Below are 17,663 nucleotides of genomic sequence, written 5' to 3'. Positions count from 1 at the left end.
GAGGGGAGGGAATGCTGTGAGTGGGAGAGGGGCAGGAGCTCGGGGTTGGTGACAGGTGGGGGAGGGACACATCCCAGGGAAGGGGGAGGGGGGCAGAGGGGAAGGGAGCCAGAGGAGAGGGGCGGGGACTGGGTACCACGGAAAGGAGGCGGGAGTGGGCATTGGGGTGCAGGGAGGGGTGGGTGGGGAAGCTATCAGGGTGGGGGAAGGGCTGGGCTTGGGGCTGGGATTCTGGGGGGCTGCCTGTGCCTGCTCACCCCTCTCTCCTCCCGCAGGGGCTGCCCACCAGACCCTGCTCTATGCCCTGCTGCCTCTGGCACTGCTGCCACTCCTGGCGCTGCTCTGCGCCCTCCTGGCGCTGTGGGCCCGGCGGAAAGGCCGGGCACTGCCCCCCCCAGAGCTGCTGGCCAACAACACCTCGCACCTCATCCACAATGCGACCCGGGAGGAGCACGGCCGGCCCCCGGACAAGGGGGGGCCGCCCGTCCCCCCGCCCCACGGCCTCCCCAAGACAGACATCTCCAACTTGGAGAGGGCCAAGCTGAACAGACTCAAATCCCCAGCCGGCCTGGCGCCCGAGCTCTGAGCCGCACAGGGGGAGAGCGGGCTGGACCCATGTTGCCCCCCCATGCCGCGATAAACGGGGCTGGGGGTGCGGCTCAGACCCCGCGGGCTCCCCCTGCAGTGGGGACCCTCATGCCCCCTGGTTCCCCCCAGCTCTGCTAAAGCACCTTAACCAGCCCCCCCATGGGGGGGTACATTTGCTGTCCTCACCCTCCCAAGATGCCCCCTGGGGGTGATTCAGAGCAGCCAGCTGAGGCTGCCCCCGTTCGTCACACTGGTGAGTATGGCCGCGCCAGGCGGAAGCTCGGCGGGGGAGGGGCAGCGGATCGCGGCCTAGAGGGCGCCTGACTTGCCAGGGCGCTGCCCCCTGCCAGCTGCTCCAGCGCCAGGAAACAGGCTGGCAGGGAAAGGATCCATCTCCTCTCCCCCACGGCCGGGATGGCCGTGGAACGGGCACGAGGGGAACAGGTGCATGGTGGGCAACGGGGACGTGGGGCCTTTCTCCTCTGGGGGCGCCATCTCTGACCTGGTCCTGGGGTCAAAGGGCAGTGGCTCCCTCTGGGGGGGGGGGGCAGGCAGTGAAACAGGGGGCCCTTCCCCCCTAGAGGTACACCCACCCCACCCCATTCAGTCCTCACCGACTGTCCCGACAGCTTCCCTGTGGATAATGAGCTCCACCCTGCCAGGGTCTCCTGGGGTGGGACTGAGAATTGGCGACCTCTCTCAGGGCATGGGGGTGATGTCCCCCCCACACCTCTGCCTGGGCTGTGCTCACTCTGCCCAGTAGATTTCTGGGACGGTGATGACTGTCCATCTGGCGTCTGCGCTCCATAGATGGAGAGCAGGTCTGCCCGTTTCCAGGAGCTCCACGCCCCATTATCTCTCCATCACCCAGTCCAGCCCCGTCTGTTTCTGTTCCGAGAAGTCCATTGGCCCCTCTCCAGCCCCCTCTGTCTTGGAAACACCCACCAGAAAGGAGATGGGGGGGCTGGTGGGAAAATTTCCACCAAAACTGTTCGTTTTTTCTCCAGGAAATTGAGTGGGCAACCAAAGGAAATTTATCTCCAAAAGCACCTGGTCCCCTAGGGTGAGTCCATGAAAACCACAAACCCGGACCAATCTACTAGTGCCTCATGGGACTCATAGGCTGTGTCTACGTTGGCACCCTTTTCCGGAAAAGGGATGCTAATGAGACCAGTCGGAATTGCAAATGCCGCGGGGGATTTAAATATCCTCCGCGGCATTTGCATGAACATGGCTGCCGCTTTTTTCCGGCGCGGGGCTTTGCCGGAGAAAAGCGCCAGTCTAGTCGGGATCTTTCGGAAAATAAAGCCTTTTCCGGAAGATCCCTTATTCCTGATTTTAAGTAGGAATAAGGGATCTTCCGGAAAAGGCTTTATTTTCCGAAAGATCCCGACTAGACTGGCGCTTTTCTCCGGCAAAGCCCCGAGCCGGAAAAAAGCGGCAGCCATGTTCATGCAAATGCCGCGGGGGATATTTAAATCCCCCGCGGCATTTGCAATTCCGACTGGTCTCATTAGCATCCCTTTTCCGGAAAAGGGTGCCAATGTAGACACAGCCCTGGTGTGGTCGCCTCATGTTTCAGTTCTCTACAGCGGGCCTTGGCAGCTGGACTACATTTCCCATGATGCCCCATGGGCAGGGACTCCCCTGGTGCATCATGGGAGATGTAGTCCAACCAGACAGCTTGGCCTACACAGAATGGGAGCATGAGGCAACGGAACTACCTCACCCATGATGCACCACAGACCCCCTTTGGTGCCAACTGCATCCTGTAAATTGTGGGCTAGCTGGGGAGCCTGGTGTATAGAGGAGTGTAAGAGGACTTGGACTACTTCTCCCATGATGCACCATGCCCTCGACCTGTTGGCCAGAAGGCTGTGGCTCTGTGGCCATGAAGCATCATGGGAGATATAGTCCAGTTGGGGAGCCCAGCCCATACAGATGAATAGGAGAATGCAGCAACAGAACTGCAACTCCCATGATGCACCTCAGCAGCACTTCCAAGTATTCCGAGTTTCTGCCAGAAATCCACGTTTTCCATAGAACCCCCATGCCATCATTTTCAATTAGCTCTTTGCCTAGGGGGCCCTTTGGAGACTCCCCTCCACTTCCACTCCACATTCCCACTGGGCCTGGAATTAGGAAAAATAAATTATTCTGTGCCAGAATCAAGGCACAGCCCCCCAACCCTGGGGGAGGGAGGGGTTCCCACTGCAGCACCCCCAGGTGGCAGGTGCCTGTGTGCTGAATGTATCTATGGTGTATGATATTGTACAGCTCCCTTTGTAGAGTTTTCATGCCCCTTTGCTTTTTTGTACCAGGTTCTATCCCAGCCCCGGTGTGGCACAACCTCGCGTGGGGTGTGGAGTTTGAGCCATGAATAAATATTTTCCAAGTCTCCCCCCAAAGCTGAGAGACTTTTGTCTTGGGGCAGTCACACGGCAGGAAGGTTGAGAGGTGGCTGAGCACTGGGAAAGGGAGGGAGAATTGGATTAGATTCGTGGTTTCTAGCCAACCGTTAGGATTAGAATCCAGGGTGGGTTTGTTTGCTTTTTTTTTGAGATTTGACTGTACCACAAGCTGCAGCCCCAGCCAAAGGCCTGTGGTGTTGATAGCTTGGTCCAGCAGGACACCCCATTGACCTCTGCTAGTTGGTATCAGATCTGCTGTCCTGCATGTCATAGCCCCTGTACTGCAAAGGGGGATTCTCCTGTAGCTCAATGGGCTTTCAGAGCTGAGGAGTCTGGGTTCTATCACGATGAAGCATCACAAAGCCCAGCATGGCCAGAGATGGACTGCGATGCTGAGGAAAGCACTACAGCAGGAAAGTCGGGGGGACCCCAGGGCAAAGGGAGAGAGGAGGAGCAGAGACAAGGAGAGGGGGAACAGAGGCGCTGGGGAAAGACAGGGAGGCAGTGGGAGGAGATCAGAGCCCATGTTGTGTTCCTGCTTGTCGGAGGGATGCGCTCAGGGCTAGCAAGGCAGCTGAGGAATTTTGGCTCTGTGCCTCGCTGTACCCAGCCCGTTTAAACCCCACTTGAGTGTTAGCGCAGCTTTAGTCTGGGGCAGCCACCCACAGGCCACAGCACCCTCCTTCCCCCACCCTCACCTAGGGTGGGTTCCTCTTCACATGGCTCACAGCCAGGTTAGCCGCTGACCGGTTTGAGAGGGCGTCTTTGGATGGCAGTGAATCGCTGGTCTGTGGTAAGAGTGGGAGGGGAGAATTGCGGCCTTCTTCATCTGAAATGCCATGGTCTACTGGAGAATCCCCACTAGCTACCAGCCATATGGGGACTATGACACACAGCTAGGTGGTACTGATTGCAGCCAGCGGTGGCCACACTCATACAGTGCTCTCCTTGTCCCCATCCCAAGCCCTGCGGAATTCAGCTTGGTGGTGCCACGTTTCCTGCTGATTCACGGTGAAACTCCGGCAGGGTTTCGTGGACGCGAGGCCGCAGGGAGGAGTCACTGCCCTTGGCAGCCCTGTTCTAACGCCCCCATCCCCACCCAGCTGCAGCTGCAGGAGTGGCTGGTGTCCAGCCAACTGAAGCATTGCCACCTGAACCGGATCCCTGGCTGCCAGCAGGATGAGACCTGCCCTGCCTGCAGCGCTGGCAGCGGGGAGACAGGGATAAGGTCTTAGCAGAGGCCGCATCTATAGGTAGGTCCCTACCAAATTCACAGCCATGCAAAATGCATCATGGCCAATAAACGCTAGCCACCAACAGCTGTGCAGACATAAAAGAAGCAGTACAGCAACCCCCATGCAATAACCTTGGGCCCCCCCAACCTCCATAGATCCCTTGTGGGGTAGGACCCCTACAATTACAACCCTGTGACATTTCAAATGTACATCTCTCAAAGCAGGGCGTTTACCCTTTTACAAATCCTGTGCCCATGAAATTGACCAAACTGGACGGCGACTTTGATAGGGCCCTATCCATAAGGAAGCAATGGCTGTCTGGTGCCCCCCATAGCTAATGAGTCTGGGAGGAGAGGAGGAGGTTAAGCCAGTTCCCAGCGGACCAAGTGTTCTACATCCCAGAAACCATCACCAGCTCAGCCATCCCCTTCCCCGTGTTGGTAACTTCAGTCCTTAATTGGATCGATGGCACTGGGAAAGCTGTCCCCCACAGTTTGTTTTAGAGGCTGTGGCCCCACCGGAAGAATGGGACGAAGCAAAGAGCCACTGGTGCTGCTGAGAAGGAGGGACAGAGCTCGCTGTGGATTCAGGATGCCTATGGGGCAGGGGAAAAGGGGGCAGCAGTGGGAGTGCCTGCCTGAGACTGCAGGAGAAAGGCTGGATTCGAAAGATACTGCTGGGGGTGGGTGGGGAGGAGGGATAGAGGCATATCCTGGGACAGGAAGGAGGAGGGATGGCTAGATTGCAGAGGACAGGAATAATAGCGAGGAGACAGAGAAAACAGAGTTAGACGTTAGCCATGCTGTGGGAAGGGGCAGAGAGATGCATAGGATGGGAGGAGGGAGGGAGACAGATATTGCAGATGGAAAGACAGACAGGAAATTGATACTGGGAAGGGAAAGAGAGAAAAAACCCAGCTAGCTACTGAAACTAGACCTGGCAGAGAAAAATCTATCCCGCTGCTGCCAGGCAAGCTAGCCCCAATCCCCCAGGCAGCAGGTTCCTAGCGACCGGAGGATGGGTTGGGCACAGCTGGTGGGGGATTACGGAAGGGTGGAGGGGGGCTCAGGGGAGCTAGCTATTCCTGCCCACTCAACACTCCCATTTCAGGCTGGAGCCCTGAAAGGACAGGGTGGGGACAGGGAGGTGACGCGGAGTTGGCTGCCACCTAGCTGTTGAGAGAGGGATGCAGAGAAGTGGGGAGGCAAAGCAGCAGGTGTTCAGAGACTGGGCAGGGGGGCTGCAAAACTGGGGCCAGGATTTCCGCGGCTTGCCCCCACAGTGGTGGCTTGTTTGGCCTGGGCCCTGAGACATCTGGGTCCACAGGCCTGGGGCATGATGGGCCGAGGCGGGGCCATGGGTGCAGTGGGGGTATCAGGAAGGGAGCTGGGAGGTGGAGAATGGGGTAGGCCGGGGTGGGGGGTACCAGTGGTGAAGGTGCTGGGGCAGGGCTGTTAGGAAGGGGGTGTGATGGAAGAATGGGAGTGCTGTGGGTGACTGTCTGCGGGGTGGGAGGGAATGATGTTCGGGGGCTCTGGGAATGGGGGTGGAGTGGGTCCTTAGACATTTCAGAGGGAGGCAGACCTGGGAAGGATCCAATGGATCATAAACTGGGAGGGCTAAACGTGGATTGCTACAAGGCAGAGACAGTTGCTGGGCTGTGGGGTATCAGCATCCTCAGGGCCCATCCAAACCAGGCAGGCAGCAGCCTGCTCCAGCAGCAGGGCCCCGGGCAGTCAGCGAAACCACTCATCTCAGCAACATGGGCTGTGTGCGCCCTGACTCCCCCCTCTCCCCCGGGAAGGGGGGACAGGGAAGGAGGGGGGCAGGGAAGGGCCTGAGTGTGCCCTGACTCCCCCATCTCCCCCGGGAAGGGGGGACAGGGAAGGAGGGGGCAGGGAAGGGCCTCAGTGTGCCCTGACTCCCCCATCTCCCCTGGGAAGGGGTGTCCTTTCCATCAGACTGGCCACGTGGTGGGGGGGGTGGGATGGGGCTGTCCCTGGGTGGTGCACTCCAGCCTAGTGAATGGGGCTGCCCCCAAGTTCCACGTGCACCAGGCACGATGGAGGTGTGGTCCTGAGAAAAAGAGGCGTGGCCAATGGAGATATGGGCGTGGCATTAGGAGCAGGGGCGTGGCTATAACTGAGAGAGTGGTGCTGGGAGCAGGAGGCGCCACCAACGTTACTATGGGCATATTAAGGAAAAGGGGCGTGGCCCTGGCCATGAGGGGCGTGGCCAACATCTTCAGGGGCGTGGCAAAATGGGAGGGCCCATTGCTGTGTCAATAAAGGCGTAATCTTTTTAGAGGCATGATCATGTGTCATGTGATCTCCTGGGCTCCGCCCACTCCCTGGGTCGGTCCATATGCCCGCTGGGGAGGGTTGCTCCGGGCTGTTCCATTCTGGAAAAGGGAATGTCTCCGCCCTTCTCCTTCCCCCCCGCCTTAGCTGCACTGGTCTGGCTGGGCCCCGCCTGGCTCCGCTCCCCTCCCCGAGTCCCGCGCTTTGTTCCATCCCCCCCGCCAACCCCATAACATGGCTCGCTCCAATTTTTACGCATTGCAGGTGAGCAACGGCCAATCAGCGCCGCGCTCTCATCCCGCCGCGGCAGGCGGGCCAATGGGAAGGCGCTACACATGATGGACGTGACGAGATAGTGTTCCTGCGCGGAGAAAGAAAAGAGTCCCCGGGACGCGGCGTCACGGGTGGGCGGGGCCGAGGCGGCGGGCGCCGCCCCCTTTCCCGTTCTGCCGCGACGGGCCCGGGGGCGGGGCCAGGGCCGCGAGTGGCTGGCGGAGGGATCTCACGGCGGGGTGGTGAAAGAAGCGGTTAGCGAGTCCCGGCTGGTGCTTCCCTCCCTCCCTCCCCCAACCGCCGCTGCCGCCGCCTGGAGCCTCCTGCCGCCGCCGCGAGCCGGACCCCGCCATGGTGAGGGGGGCGGGGGTGCAAGGAGGGGGGAGGGGGAGGGGTGGGGAATGGGGGTGCAAGGAGGGGGGGTGGGGAATGGGGGTGCATGGAGGGGGGAGGGGTGGGGAATGGGGGTGCAAGGAGGGGGGGTGGGGGGTTGGGGAATGGGGGTGCAAGGAGGGGGGAGGGGTGGGGAATGGGGGTGCAAGGAGTGGGGGGGTTAGGGGATGAGGAGTTGGAAGGTGGGGGGGTTAGGGAATGGGGGTGCAAGGAGGGGGTGGGGTGGAAGGGGGGGTTAGGGAGTGGGGAATGGGGGTGCAAGGAGGGGGAGGGGTTAGGGGATGAGAGGTTGGAAGGTGGGGGTGGGGGATTGGAAGGTGGGAGGGGTTAGGGAATGGGAGGTGGGGGGGTTGGGGGTTAGGGAATGGGGGTGCAAGGAGTGTGAGGGGGTGGGGTTAGGGGATGAGGGGTTGGGAGGTGGAGGAGTTAGGGAATGGGGGGTTGGGAGGTGGAGGAGTTAGGGAATGGGGGCGCAAGGAGTGGGAGGGGGTGGGGTTAGGGAATGGGAGGGTGGGAGGTGGGGGGTTAGGGAATGGGGGCGCAAGGAGTGGGAGGGGGTGGGGTTAGGGAATGGGGGGTTGGGAGGTGGGGGGGTGGGTGAGGATATTGGGGAGCTCAAGGAGGAAGCAGTGAGGGTTTGTCTGCTGGAGATGTGGGTGCCGGTGGGTGTGGAGGGGGTCTAAGGTGATTGTAGGGGGGCCCTGAGAGTGTCAGTGGGGTGGGAGTTTTGAGCTTTCAGGCCTCCAGCCTCCCCCCCCAACTTCCTGTGTGGCAGGGAGGGTGACTTGGGGGGTTGGGCCCATTGAGTTAGGGGTTGGAAGCTGCAGAGAGAGGGAGTGGCTGCAGTGGGTTAGGCAAGAGGGGGTGGGTGGGTAGGCTGGGCTGTGTCGGGTGGGGTGTTGAGAAAGCTGGGTGTGTGCAGAGATGGAAGAGATGAAGGTGCAGGGTGTGGAGAGGCTGACAGGAGAGTTGCTGCCTGGGTGGGCGGCTCTCCAGGAGGGTTGTCACAAGGAGGTTGGAGGGGTGTGCTGTGGCTGTGAAGGGGGAAGATCTAGAGCTTTTGCAAAGGGTGGGTTGGTGCCTGGGATGCTAATGGGAAGGTGTGAGGGACAAGCTTGGGGGTCTAGATCTGTGCAGCTCAGGGATGCAGTGAGAGCTTTCACCCAGTGTCACTCTAGCTCGAGGGGGAAGGAGTTGGAAAGGGTTGGGGGGGGAGTGGCTTAGAGGTTTTGGGGACCTTAGCTGGAGCCTATGAAGCTAGAAGAGCTTGGGGGTGTGGGGAGAGTGAAAGGCCTGGAGCAATTGGCTATCTAAGGGTTTGCAGTAAAGTGTGAATGGGGTTTGGGATTTAGGAACTAAGAATTGGGGGTGGTCATAGGGAAGAGATCTGGAGAAGATCAGACCTGGGGTGGGGAGAATTGAGGCCATCTAAGTATGTGTTAAGGTAGAGGCTTGATGGAGGAACTACCAGAGCTGAAGAAGTTGAGGCAGCTGTTGGGGTTGGCACTGTTGTCTGAGTGGGAGGGCCGTTGGCTTTGGGGTGTTCTCTGATATCTGGGGAGAGCTTGATGAGGTTGATGGAGAGGGTCTTGCTGAGTAAGTCCTGGAGATGGCTGGTGTGAGGGTGCAGGAAGATCTTGCTGAAGTTTTCGGGCTTGGTGGAGAGGGCCTTGTGAAGTGGAGGAGGGATCTCTGGGGTTAGGGGATGAGGGAACACCCTGGGGCTCTGTCCTGAGGGAACATGACCTTGGTGGGTGTTGGAGACTGGGCTTAGGTGTTTGGTAACTTAGGGCTTGCCAGGCTGGAACAGGCCAGGGGCTCCTGTAAGCTGCTCCCAACAATGGCCAGCACCAGCTGCTACAAAGCAGGGTACAAGAAACTAAGTCGGCAGGTACTAGGCGAGGGGAGCTTTGTTGGCAGTGGGAGTGCTGAGCAGAGAACCTGAAGCTGCAGAGGGTGATTCAGCATGAGTAAGGATCAGAGCTAGGCTGAGGAGAGAGTTCTACATTGGTGGGATCTAGGAGCAGGCACCCAGGTGGACATGAGGAAGTGGAGGCTCATTTGGAGAGGAGGATGGTTAGGAGCTTGAATTCCTGCTGGGCAGCAGATCCTGGTACTTTCTACATGCCAGCATTGAGCTCTGGCCTTTGGTCTTTTGCTCTGTGAGGATACAGGCCCTGGCAGGATCAGAAGAGTGAAGAGAAGGGCCATGGTGGGTCAGATGAGCAGTCCCTCTGCCTATTGTACTGTCTGACAGTGGCCAGGGCCAGGTACTCTGGGGGAATGAATGGAACACTGCAATTCCTGAGTAGGGATGTAAAATCCCATTGAAAATGGTTAACTGGCCCATCACTCTGCAGACATGGCAATCCCAGCTGGGCCCAGGCCAGGTGCTGGTTACCCTGTTACTGAGTGATCCATCCCAGTTTCTAGCAGTCAGCGGCTTAGAGACACCCCCCTGTCCCCCCCCCGAGTATGTGGTTGCGTTCCTGCTCACTTGGCTAATAGGTCCATCAATGGCTATCTTCCATAACTCATCTCGTTCTCTTTTCAAGTTGTTACATTTTTGGCCTTCATCACCCCCAAGCAATGAGTTCCACAGATTGTCTGTGCTGCCTATTAATGTCATTGGGTGACCCCTAGTTCTTGGTATGCAAAGGGATAAGTAGCACTTTTTTGTCACTTTCTCCACACTCCTCCTCCTCCCGTCCCTTTTCCCAGTTGTCTTAACCGTCCCTCGTGTGGAAGCTGTTACATATATTTAATTGGTTTTGTTGCCCATCTCTGTACCTTTTTCCAATTCGAATATCTTTTTTGAGATGGGGCGACCTATACACCATGTTCCAGGTGTGGGCATATCATGGCTTTTTATAGTGGTGTTAGATTTACTGTTATCTATCCCTTTCCTAATAGTTCTTACATTGTTTGCTTTTTTGACGGCTGCTGCGTGTTGAGTGAATGTTTTCAGAGAACTATCCACATGACACCACAGTTTTGAGTGGTAACAGCTAATTTAGACCCCATCATTTTGTATGTAGTTAGGATTCTGTGCATTATATGCATTGCTTTGCATTCATCAGCCTTGCATTTCAGCTGCCACTTTCTTTCCCAGTCCTCCAGTTTTGTGAAATCCCTTTGTCTCTCTGCAGTCTGCTTTGGACCTAACTCTCAAGTAATTTTGTATCCTCTGCAGACTTTGCCACCTTTGGTCATCCCCTTTTTTCGGATCCTTTTTCATTGTTGAACAACTCTGATCCTAGTACAGACCCTCAGGGGACATAACTATTTACTTCTGCTTTCAGAATGGAGAGACTTTTTTTTCGTCTTTTAACCAGTTACTGATCCACAGAAGACTTCCCCTCTTATACTGAGAGCTTGTTTTGCTGCTTCAGAGCATTTAGGGCAAAGACTTTCAGAAAGTCCATGTGCATTGAATCTATTGGATCACTCTTGTCTACATGTGTGTTGACCCCCTCAATAGATCCAGGAAGCATCATTTCCCTTTACAAAAGTAGCGTTGACTGATCAACACTGGAGATCCCCACTGGAGATCATTGAATCAGACAGTGCTAGAACTGGGAGGGACCTCGAGAGATCATTAAGTCCAGCCCCCTGCCCTTGTGGCAGGACCAAGCACCGTCTAGATCAGTGTTTCTCAATCTTTTTTATAAAGTACCCCTTTTTCAAAAAATAAGTACCCCAGTACCTACAGTTTTCAGACAACGTTTTTTTTACATTTTTTTTTTTCTACCATTGCAACACATTTGTTTAAACAACTTAATCGTGGGTGGGCGATTATTATTTTTGTACTTTTTACACCCAAAAATTTCAAGTGCCGTAAAACTTAAAACAAATGAAGTTTTCTCCAAGTTTCAGTTGTGTTGACATTACCCCCCCCCCCCCCCAGACTTCTCTTGAGTACCCCAAGGGTACCAACTTGCTTTTAAATATCTCTAGTGATGGAGATTCTACAACCCCCCTAGGCAATTTATTCCAGTGCTTAACCACCCTGACAGTGTTTCTTCCCCCCCCCCCCCCCCCCCCCCCCAGTCCAACCTAAACCCCTCTTGCTGCAATTTAAGCCCATTGCTTCTTGGCCTGGTCTAGCCTCTGAGGTAATGGAGAACAATTCTACACACACACACACACACACACACAACACACACACACACCCATTATGCCCTTTTAGAGACCTGAAAACTATCATGTCCCCTCTCAACCATCTCTTTTCCAAGCAAAACAATCCCAGTTCCTTCAGCCTTCCCTCATAGCTCATGTTCTCTAGACCTTTCATCATTTTTGTTGCTCTTCTCTGAACCTTCTCCAATTTCTCCGTCTTCCTTAAAATGTGGTGCCCAGAATTGGATACGAGACTCCATTGATGCCTGATCAGCGCAGAGCGGGAGAATGACTTCTTGTCTTGCTTGCAACACTCCTGTTAATGCAGGCTCTTGTCTTTTCCTTGATACCCTCCAAATTCTCCAGCCTCTCCCTCTGCAGCTGGGCAGAGAGCTGCCTCCAGTGCTGGGGAGCTGTGTAAATGACCTCTCATCTCCGTGAACGAAGATACCTCATTCACATCCAGCCCTGCAAACTACCATCAGCTCTGGGGACAGGTAGCTGCCTTTCCCCATCTCAATTGACTGATCAATATTCCTGCCTAATAAACGCATCTTTGTTCATTCTCTCCTTAATAATCTGTTTCTAGAGCACCTTTCCCCGGAGCGGTCTAGGAGGGTCCTGCAAGATGTACCAGTCTCTTCACTGGGATGGGTCAGGCTAGGACCATAAGAACTCTATCCTACTGAAACCACAGGGGAGTTGGGGAGGCCGAATGGATCTGCCCAAGTCAGAATCGTCTGGGAAGTAAGGGCTAGTATGCAGTCTTTTGGGGAAATGCCTTGGGATCATTTAATGCCTGTAAGGACATTGGTGTCACTGCCTCAGCTGAAGATACCTTTGCCCACCTGGTGCCTGAAGTCTCCATCACTGCTTTGTGCCTTCCCATCCCTCAGGGGGCTCCCCCCAGCCTGACACTGCTTTTGGGTCAGGTCAGTCTGAGGTTGGGTGGCTGCAGAACCCAGTTTAGCTTTGGGGACTGACAGCCCCTCAGCCAGAGAGCAAAGGTGAAAATGACACCTGCCCTCGTGGGCTCATGCCAGCCCGTCCCAAAACCAGCTGGGGCTGGTGAGAGATTGGAGCCACTTGGTCCTGTAGCTGGTTCTCTGCCTCACCAATTGGTCCCCTTATTGGACCCTCTGTTGGGAGCTGACCTCACCCCCATCACCGTCTATGGCTGAGAACTTCATTGGGTCTCCCTTCGCTCGCTTTGAGAATTGTTCTGTGGGCTTGATTTCACCCTGGCTGGCTGGGGCTCTGTTGCTTTTCTCGTGGCGCTGCTCCACAAACGCTGCACTGGGGCTTTCTGTGGAGCCGGGCACTGCTGTCCCGAGGGACGCACAGCCGTTAGGGCCTATGCGGGGCTATTCATTTGACGCCGAAGTCACGCGGCTATTACAGGGACGGGCTGCAAGAATTGTCTGATTGCTGCTCTGCTCCAGCGTCCTTGGTTCCAGGGGTGAGCTCGCCTTTCACAGTGGAGCCTCCTCCCTTCACCATTCCTAGTTGCTTGCACGGGGTTGCCTCCTGGTGCAGCAGTTTCTAAACCTGCAGGCAAAGCTTTAGGTCCAGAGGGACCTGGGCCGACGTCCTATTCAACTAGCCTTGTGACAGGCGCTGCTTCTACAAACCCTGCGTTGGGGGCTGCCGAGCTTTGGCGTTCTTAAACCCCATGCTGGCGCGTGTGCCTCAGCCCAGGCTCCTTCGCAGGCTGCCTTCCTGCCGTGGCTGGCCACGGCTCCCCAGCAGCGAGCTCACAGATGCTTGCAGCATTGGCTAACCTAGCTTGGCTGTTAATATAATACATGGCCCTGCCGAGATGCCTGCCTCCATGCGCTGTGAGCCCCACTGAGGCACATAGCGGCTCCAACTCCCACGGGGTGAGCAGCGAGCGCACGCCATGGGCAGTGGCTCTGAAAGGAGCCAAGCAGTCCCGGGACGCTGGCTGTATCGGCTGTGACAGTGGCTGGGGGGTTCAGCTGCCCCCTTGACTTCCATGCTGAGGCGTTGTAGCAGCTGACGTGCCTGCCTTTTGGGGACGGCTGGCTGATCCCAGTTTCTGTGGGGAGCTAGGGCTGCCCTTACCCTAGAGCCGTGCCGTGAGAGCAGGGGGTATCCCAGCCTCTGTTAGCAAGAGTCTGGGAGTGGGCGGGGATTGTTCTGTTCATTCCCTCTGGGGCACCTGCCATTGGCAGCATGCTGGGCTGGACAGGCCTGAGGGCTGGCCTGGTGTGGCCGTTCTTGCTTTCACCGCTTGAAGCAGCGAGGCGGTCGCTGGACAGGCCTGGCAGGCCAGCACCCTTTGCCAAGAGCTGCCTGCTGGATTTGGTGACAACTGCCCATTTCCATGCCCTGCTGACTAATTTCTCTCTGCTCCTTCTAGGCCGACCAACTGACCGAGGAGCAGATAGCAGGTGAGTCCCAACCCGCGCGTGCCCCTCGGCCCTGGCTCAAATACTGCCAGCTTGGGTCTTGCCTTTTGTAGTCTTTCGCTGAGTTTGGGCAGAGCTGGCTCTGCCATGGGCTAACCGGCCTATGCCTGGGGCAGCCAGATCACACGGCCTCTTCCCCCCTCCCCCCAGCTGCCTCTAGCCGTGTGGTTTTGACAGGGTGTGATTAGTGCGCTTGGAGTCACGGGCTTATCTTGCTGGAATCGCTGACGCCTGGTGGCTTCCCCCTCGCAGAGTTCAAGGAGGCTTTCTCCCTCTTCGACAAGGATGGGGACGGCACCATCACCACCAAGGAGCTGGGGACGGTGATGAGGTCCCTGGGCCAGAACCCCACTGAAGCCGAGCTGCAGGACATGATCAACGAGGTGGACGCGGATGGTGAGCAGCCGAGGGCAGCCTGCTTGGCTGGGGCGGGTTGGCCAGGAGCAGCCCCCCCACACGGCGCTGTATGTGGCATCCCGGGCGCCCTGGCTTGTCCCGATTGGGCTCCATCGGCCTGTTCAGCCCAGCATTGGGCTCCGGTGTAGCACTTACCTCAGGGCTGATGGCTCCAAGCCAGGCAGGGCCCATGCTGGCTGCTCGCAGCCGCTCTCAGGGACCTCAGGCACGTCGAGTGGTGCCGGTGCGAAGGCAGCCGCAGCAGAGAGGCCCAGGGGCCCGAACTCCTGCCTCACCCGCAGCCCGTCACCTGCGCTGTCCCTTGCACCGCCAGCTGCCGCCTCAGCGAATCGGTGTCCGGCCAGTCTCCTTCGCTGACCGGCGGCGATTGCTTTCCAGGGAACGGCACCATCGACTTCCCCGAGTTCCTGACCATGATGGCGAGGAAGATGAAGGATACGGACAGCGAGGAAGAGATCAGGGAGGCATTCCGGGTCTTCGATAAGGTAAGCCCCCCTCTGGAGGGGCGAGGTGGGCTGTCGGAGGCGATCCATCTTGCACTCGGCACTAACCCCTCGCTCCATTGTCCCCGCCTGGCAGGATGGGAACGGCTACATCAGCGCGGCTGAGCTGCGCCACGTGATGACGAACCTGGGTGAGAAGCTGACCGATGAGGAGGTAGACGAGATGATTCGGGAGGCCGACATCGATGGGGATGGGCAGGTCAATTACGAAGGTGAGTCAGCGCATAGCCAGCTGCCAGGGTGGTGTGTTCACGGGAGTCCCCCAGAGCGGAGCGCCCTTGACCTCACCAGGCCATAGGTGGTATGGTCCTGCCTCCTGAAAAGTGCCCCCGGAGGCTGGTAATTCCCCAACTTGTGCTAGCAGGATGTTCAGATTCTTGTAGTGCTCAGCTGCTGAGTCCCTCCCCAGAGGTGGCTGCATTTCTGCATTGGGTGAAGGTGGCAGAGACCCAGAGTCCTGGGTGCTAGTCTCAGCTCAGCCACTGGGCACTTGGCTGTTTCTCCTCATGCCTGTCTACAGACTCTCCCGGTTTGAGAGACTGGCCAAGATGGGTACCCCGCCCCTTGTACCTATGCGACACTTCGCTCTGAGCACGGGCCCTTTGGGGATGTCAATGGGCTGGGCCCCCCATCCTGGGGAAAGGCGCAGTGGGGCTGCAATCCTGCCTCACTCCTTTACCCCGTGTGTCTCTTGCAGAGTTCGTGCAGATGATGACCGCAAAGTGAAGGATCCGGGACGGGCGGCTGGCGATGCCCTTTCTCCTTCAGTACTTTTCTCCAACACTCTCTCTCTACTTAAGTAACCTGGTTCTTTCAGCAAACTCCAATCGGCTGTGGAATAAATCTGATGAAACCACAACAAATTAACTTTCCCAAACTGCATGATTGTGCCCTGTCCCCTCAGCCCCTTTCCTTCTATTCTCGTCCCCGTCCTCCCCTCGCCCAACCCCCTGGAAGTCTCAGCCTTGCAGATGTGTTTTGTTCCTGGGGGTTTTTGTTCTGCAGCCGGGGCTGGCCGGTGTCCCAGCACGCCGATTTCGCTATCCACGCGTCTGCGCGGAAAGAGCAAACTTTAACCGTGTTGCATGCGTCTGGCACTGTGGGTCTATGCATTCACCCCGCGGCCTCAGCGTCTCGCCCCTGGAAACGGCGGGGGGGCAGCAGGAAGGAAAGCCTCTTGTCTGGTCGGCGAATGATCCCAAGGCATGGTGAGAGGGGGTTGCAGAGACCTTGTCACGCCATCCGGGGAAAGACGGGGGAGGGTCTGAACAGCCTCCCCCAAAAAAAACCCTTACATAGAAATTGGCTCTTGACACCTGATCCTAAAACCAGGACTAGTTTCTCCCTGATCGTAGCCCTGTACAAACTGTAAATGTCCATGCGATGATTCCTAAGCAACATCCAACGCTCAGAGCTGCTGTGTAAATACTGGTGCTAACCCATCCAGTCCCCGCCCTGCGCAAGGCATGGCTGCTTTTTGACTGGCAAGAGCTAGCGGGCGGGAGGGGATTGTCAGAGCCCTGCGGTGAGTGGCCGTTGGCCAGGTGGGCGTCACCAGCGCTGCTGTTTTTACCTTGTGACCTGCCTTTGCTTTCTTGATGTCTGTGCTCTTGTTGCAAAGCGCCCCCCCCCGCCCCCCCCTCTTCCCCTTGCCTGGCCAACCTGCTGCGGAGAGCATGAGCCGTCAACTTGCTTCTCTCATTTTTAATTTTGTAAGTTTGGGGAAGGGGCAGGGTGCTCAGAAAAAAAGGAGATTTTTTTTTTTCCCCCTGGAAAGCTGGCGCTTTTGTGTGCCCTGTGGCAGAACCGGTGGCTGGCGGTGCCCCTCTTGGCCCCCGGCTGTGAGCAGTAGCGGGCGGAAGGAGAAAGCCAGGGTGCGGGACTGGTGGGAGCGAGGCTGTCTGAAAGCGGGCGGTGTTGTGTTCAGTTCAAGCTGTGAAAATAAAACTATATCAATGTTTTCCAATAAAATACAGTGACTACCTGATGCTGCTGAGTCATGTCTCCGTCTCTTCCCCCTGCCCTCAACCCCATCTTCCCTCCGAGGTCTAGATCTCTTCCGCTTCTCTCCTGGCAGCCTGTCCCAGCTGGCGAGCTAGGAAAGCAGATGCCAGTGTCAGAGCTGAGGCCTGACCCACCGAAGTGGCTCTTCTAGGCCTGGGACTCGGGGCCAAAGGTGTCAAAGACGTGAGTCAGATTTTACCTGAGGCTCCAAGTACAGAGTGAGTCCGAAGTGGGAAAGGGGCCTTGGCGGGTGCCTCCTTTCTGCTCTGGGGTGGGCAAACCTGCTCCGAGCAGCCCCCTTGTATTTCTCTTCTCACATGCTTCGCTGCTGCTTTAAAACTGCCCGTTCATGGCCAGACAGCTGCTGTGTTCCCTGCACTGCCCCTAATCCCATTAGGCCAGGTCCCCATCTGATCAGGGTGCCAGGGGCTTGTTTGCTGGGCGCAGCTTCTCTTCTCCCTCCCCCCTGGTTCTGGGGCGGTGGCTTTCAAAGATCGTAGGTTACAGGCCCCTTTCCCAATCATATAGACTGTGTAGCCCCTTGTGGCAATGTAGCATGGGCAGCACCCAACCCTGTCTCGGACCCCGGCTTTGCTTCCAGTTAGCAACAGCATCTGGGGCTTTTAAACAGGCTGAGGCCCTGGAGGAATGTTTGGGGGGGGCTACAATTGTGGGGGGCATTTCCTCAGTCAGCTGGCTCACTTAAGTGAGTTGGGGGAAGGGGCTGGCCTGAACTGCCTGGCATTGCTTTATCCCCACCCCAGGTGAACGCTAACCCTCTAAATGCGGGGCCGCTGGGGGTTGTCTTGTGTACCCCCTGCCGAGAGCAGGCTGCCCTTGCCTGGAAAAACTGGCTGCCGTGTGTCTGGCTGGGGGTGGGGGGCAAATCCCAGCTCCCATGAACTGCTGGGGGGGCTCCACTCCCCCTTTTCTTAAGTTAGACGGAGCTGTCCAGGCTGTTCCAAGCTGGCAGCTGGCGGGTGGCCAA

General features: G+C 57.3%; 2 protein-coding genes across 4 annotated transcripts in view; both read left to right on the top strand.

The window, feature by feature from the left end:
* Positions 1-1,749, top strand: part of LOC112546544 (protein jagged-2-like) — a 34,196-nt gene extending 32,447 nt beyond the window's left edge. For all 3 annotated transcript variants that reach the window (XM_075915257.1, XM_075915258.1, XM_075915256.1), the window contains one exon: positions 276-1,749. In XM_075915257.1, the coding sequence (XP_075771372.1) occupies positions 276-586 (311 nt within the window). In that variant the 3' untranslated portion in view covers positions 587-1,749. The remainder of the gene's footprint in view (positions 1-275) is intronic.
* A 5,285-nt stretch (positions 1,750-7,034) lies between these two features.
* CALM3 (calmodulin 3) lies at positions 7,035-16,658 on the top strand. The gene is made up of 6 exons (XM_075915030.1): positions 7,035-7,161; positions 13,703-13,733; positions 14,004-14,147; positions 14,547-14,653; positions 14,748-14,883; positions 15,369-16,658. Exons 1-6 carry the CDS (start codon positions 7,159-7,161, stop codon positions 15,395-15,397), a joined length of 450 nt encoding a protein of 149 aa, XP_075771145.1. The 5' UTR covers positions 7,035-7,158; the 3' UTR covers positions 15,398-16,658.
* The last annotated feature ends 1,005 nt before the right edge of the window (positions 16,659-17,663 follow it).

The sequence above is a fragment of the Pelodiscus sinensis genome, unplaced genomic scaffold (assembly GCF_049634645.1).
Source record: "Pelodiscus sinensis isolate JC-2024 unplaced genomic scaffold, ASM4963464v1 ctg34, whole genome shotgun sequence".
In the NCBI taxonomy this organism is placed as follows: Eukaryota; Metazoa; Chordata; order Testudines; family Trionychidae; genus Pelodiscus; species Pelodiscus sinensis.
Note: the sequence above shows the minus strand (reverse complement) of the source record. Positions and strands in the feature narration are given on the sequence as shown.

Coding starts and splice junctions, on each gene's coding strand:
- CALM3 (XM_075915030.1), top strand. Junction 13,734..14,003: donor GACCGAGGAGCAGATAGCAG/GTGAGTCCCAAC, acceptor TCCCCCTCGCAG/AGTTCAAGGAGGCTTTCTCC. Junction 14,148..14,546: donor CAACGAGGTGGACGCGGATG/GTGAGCAGCCGA, acceptor ATTGCTTTCCAG/GGAACGGCACCATCGACTTC.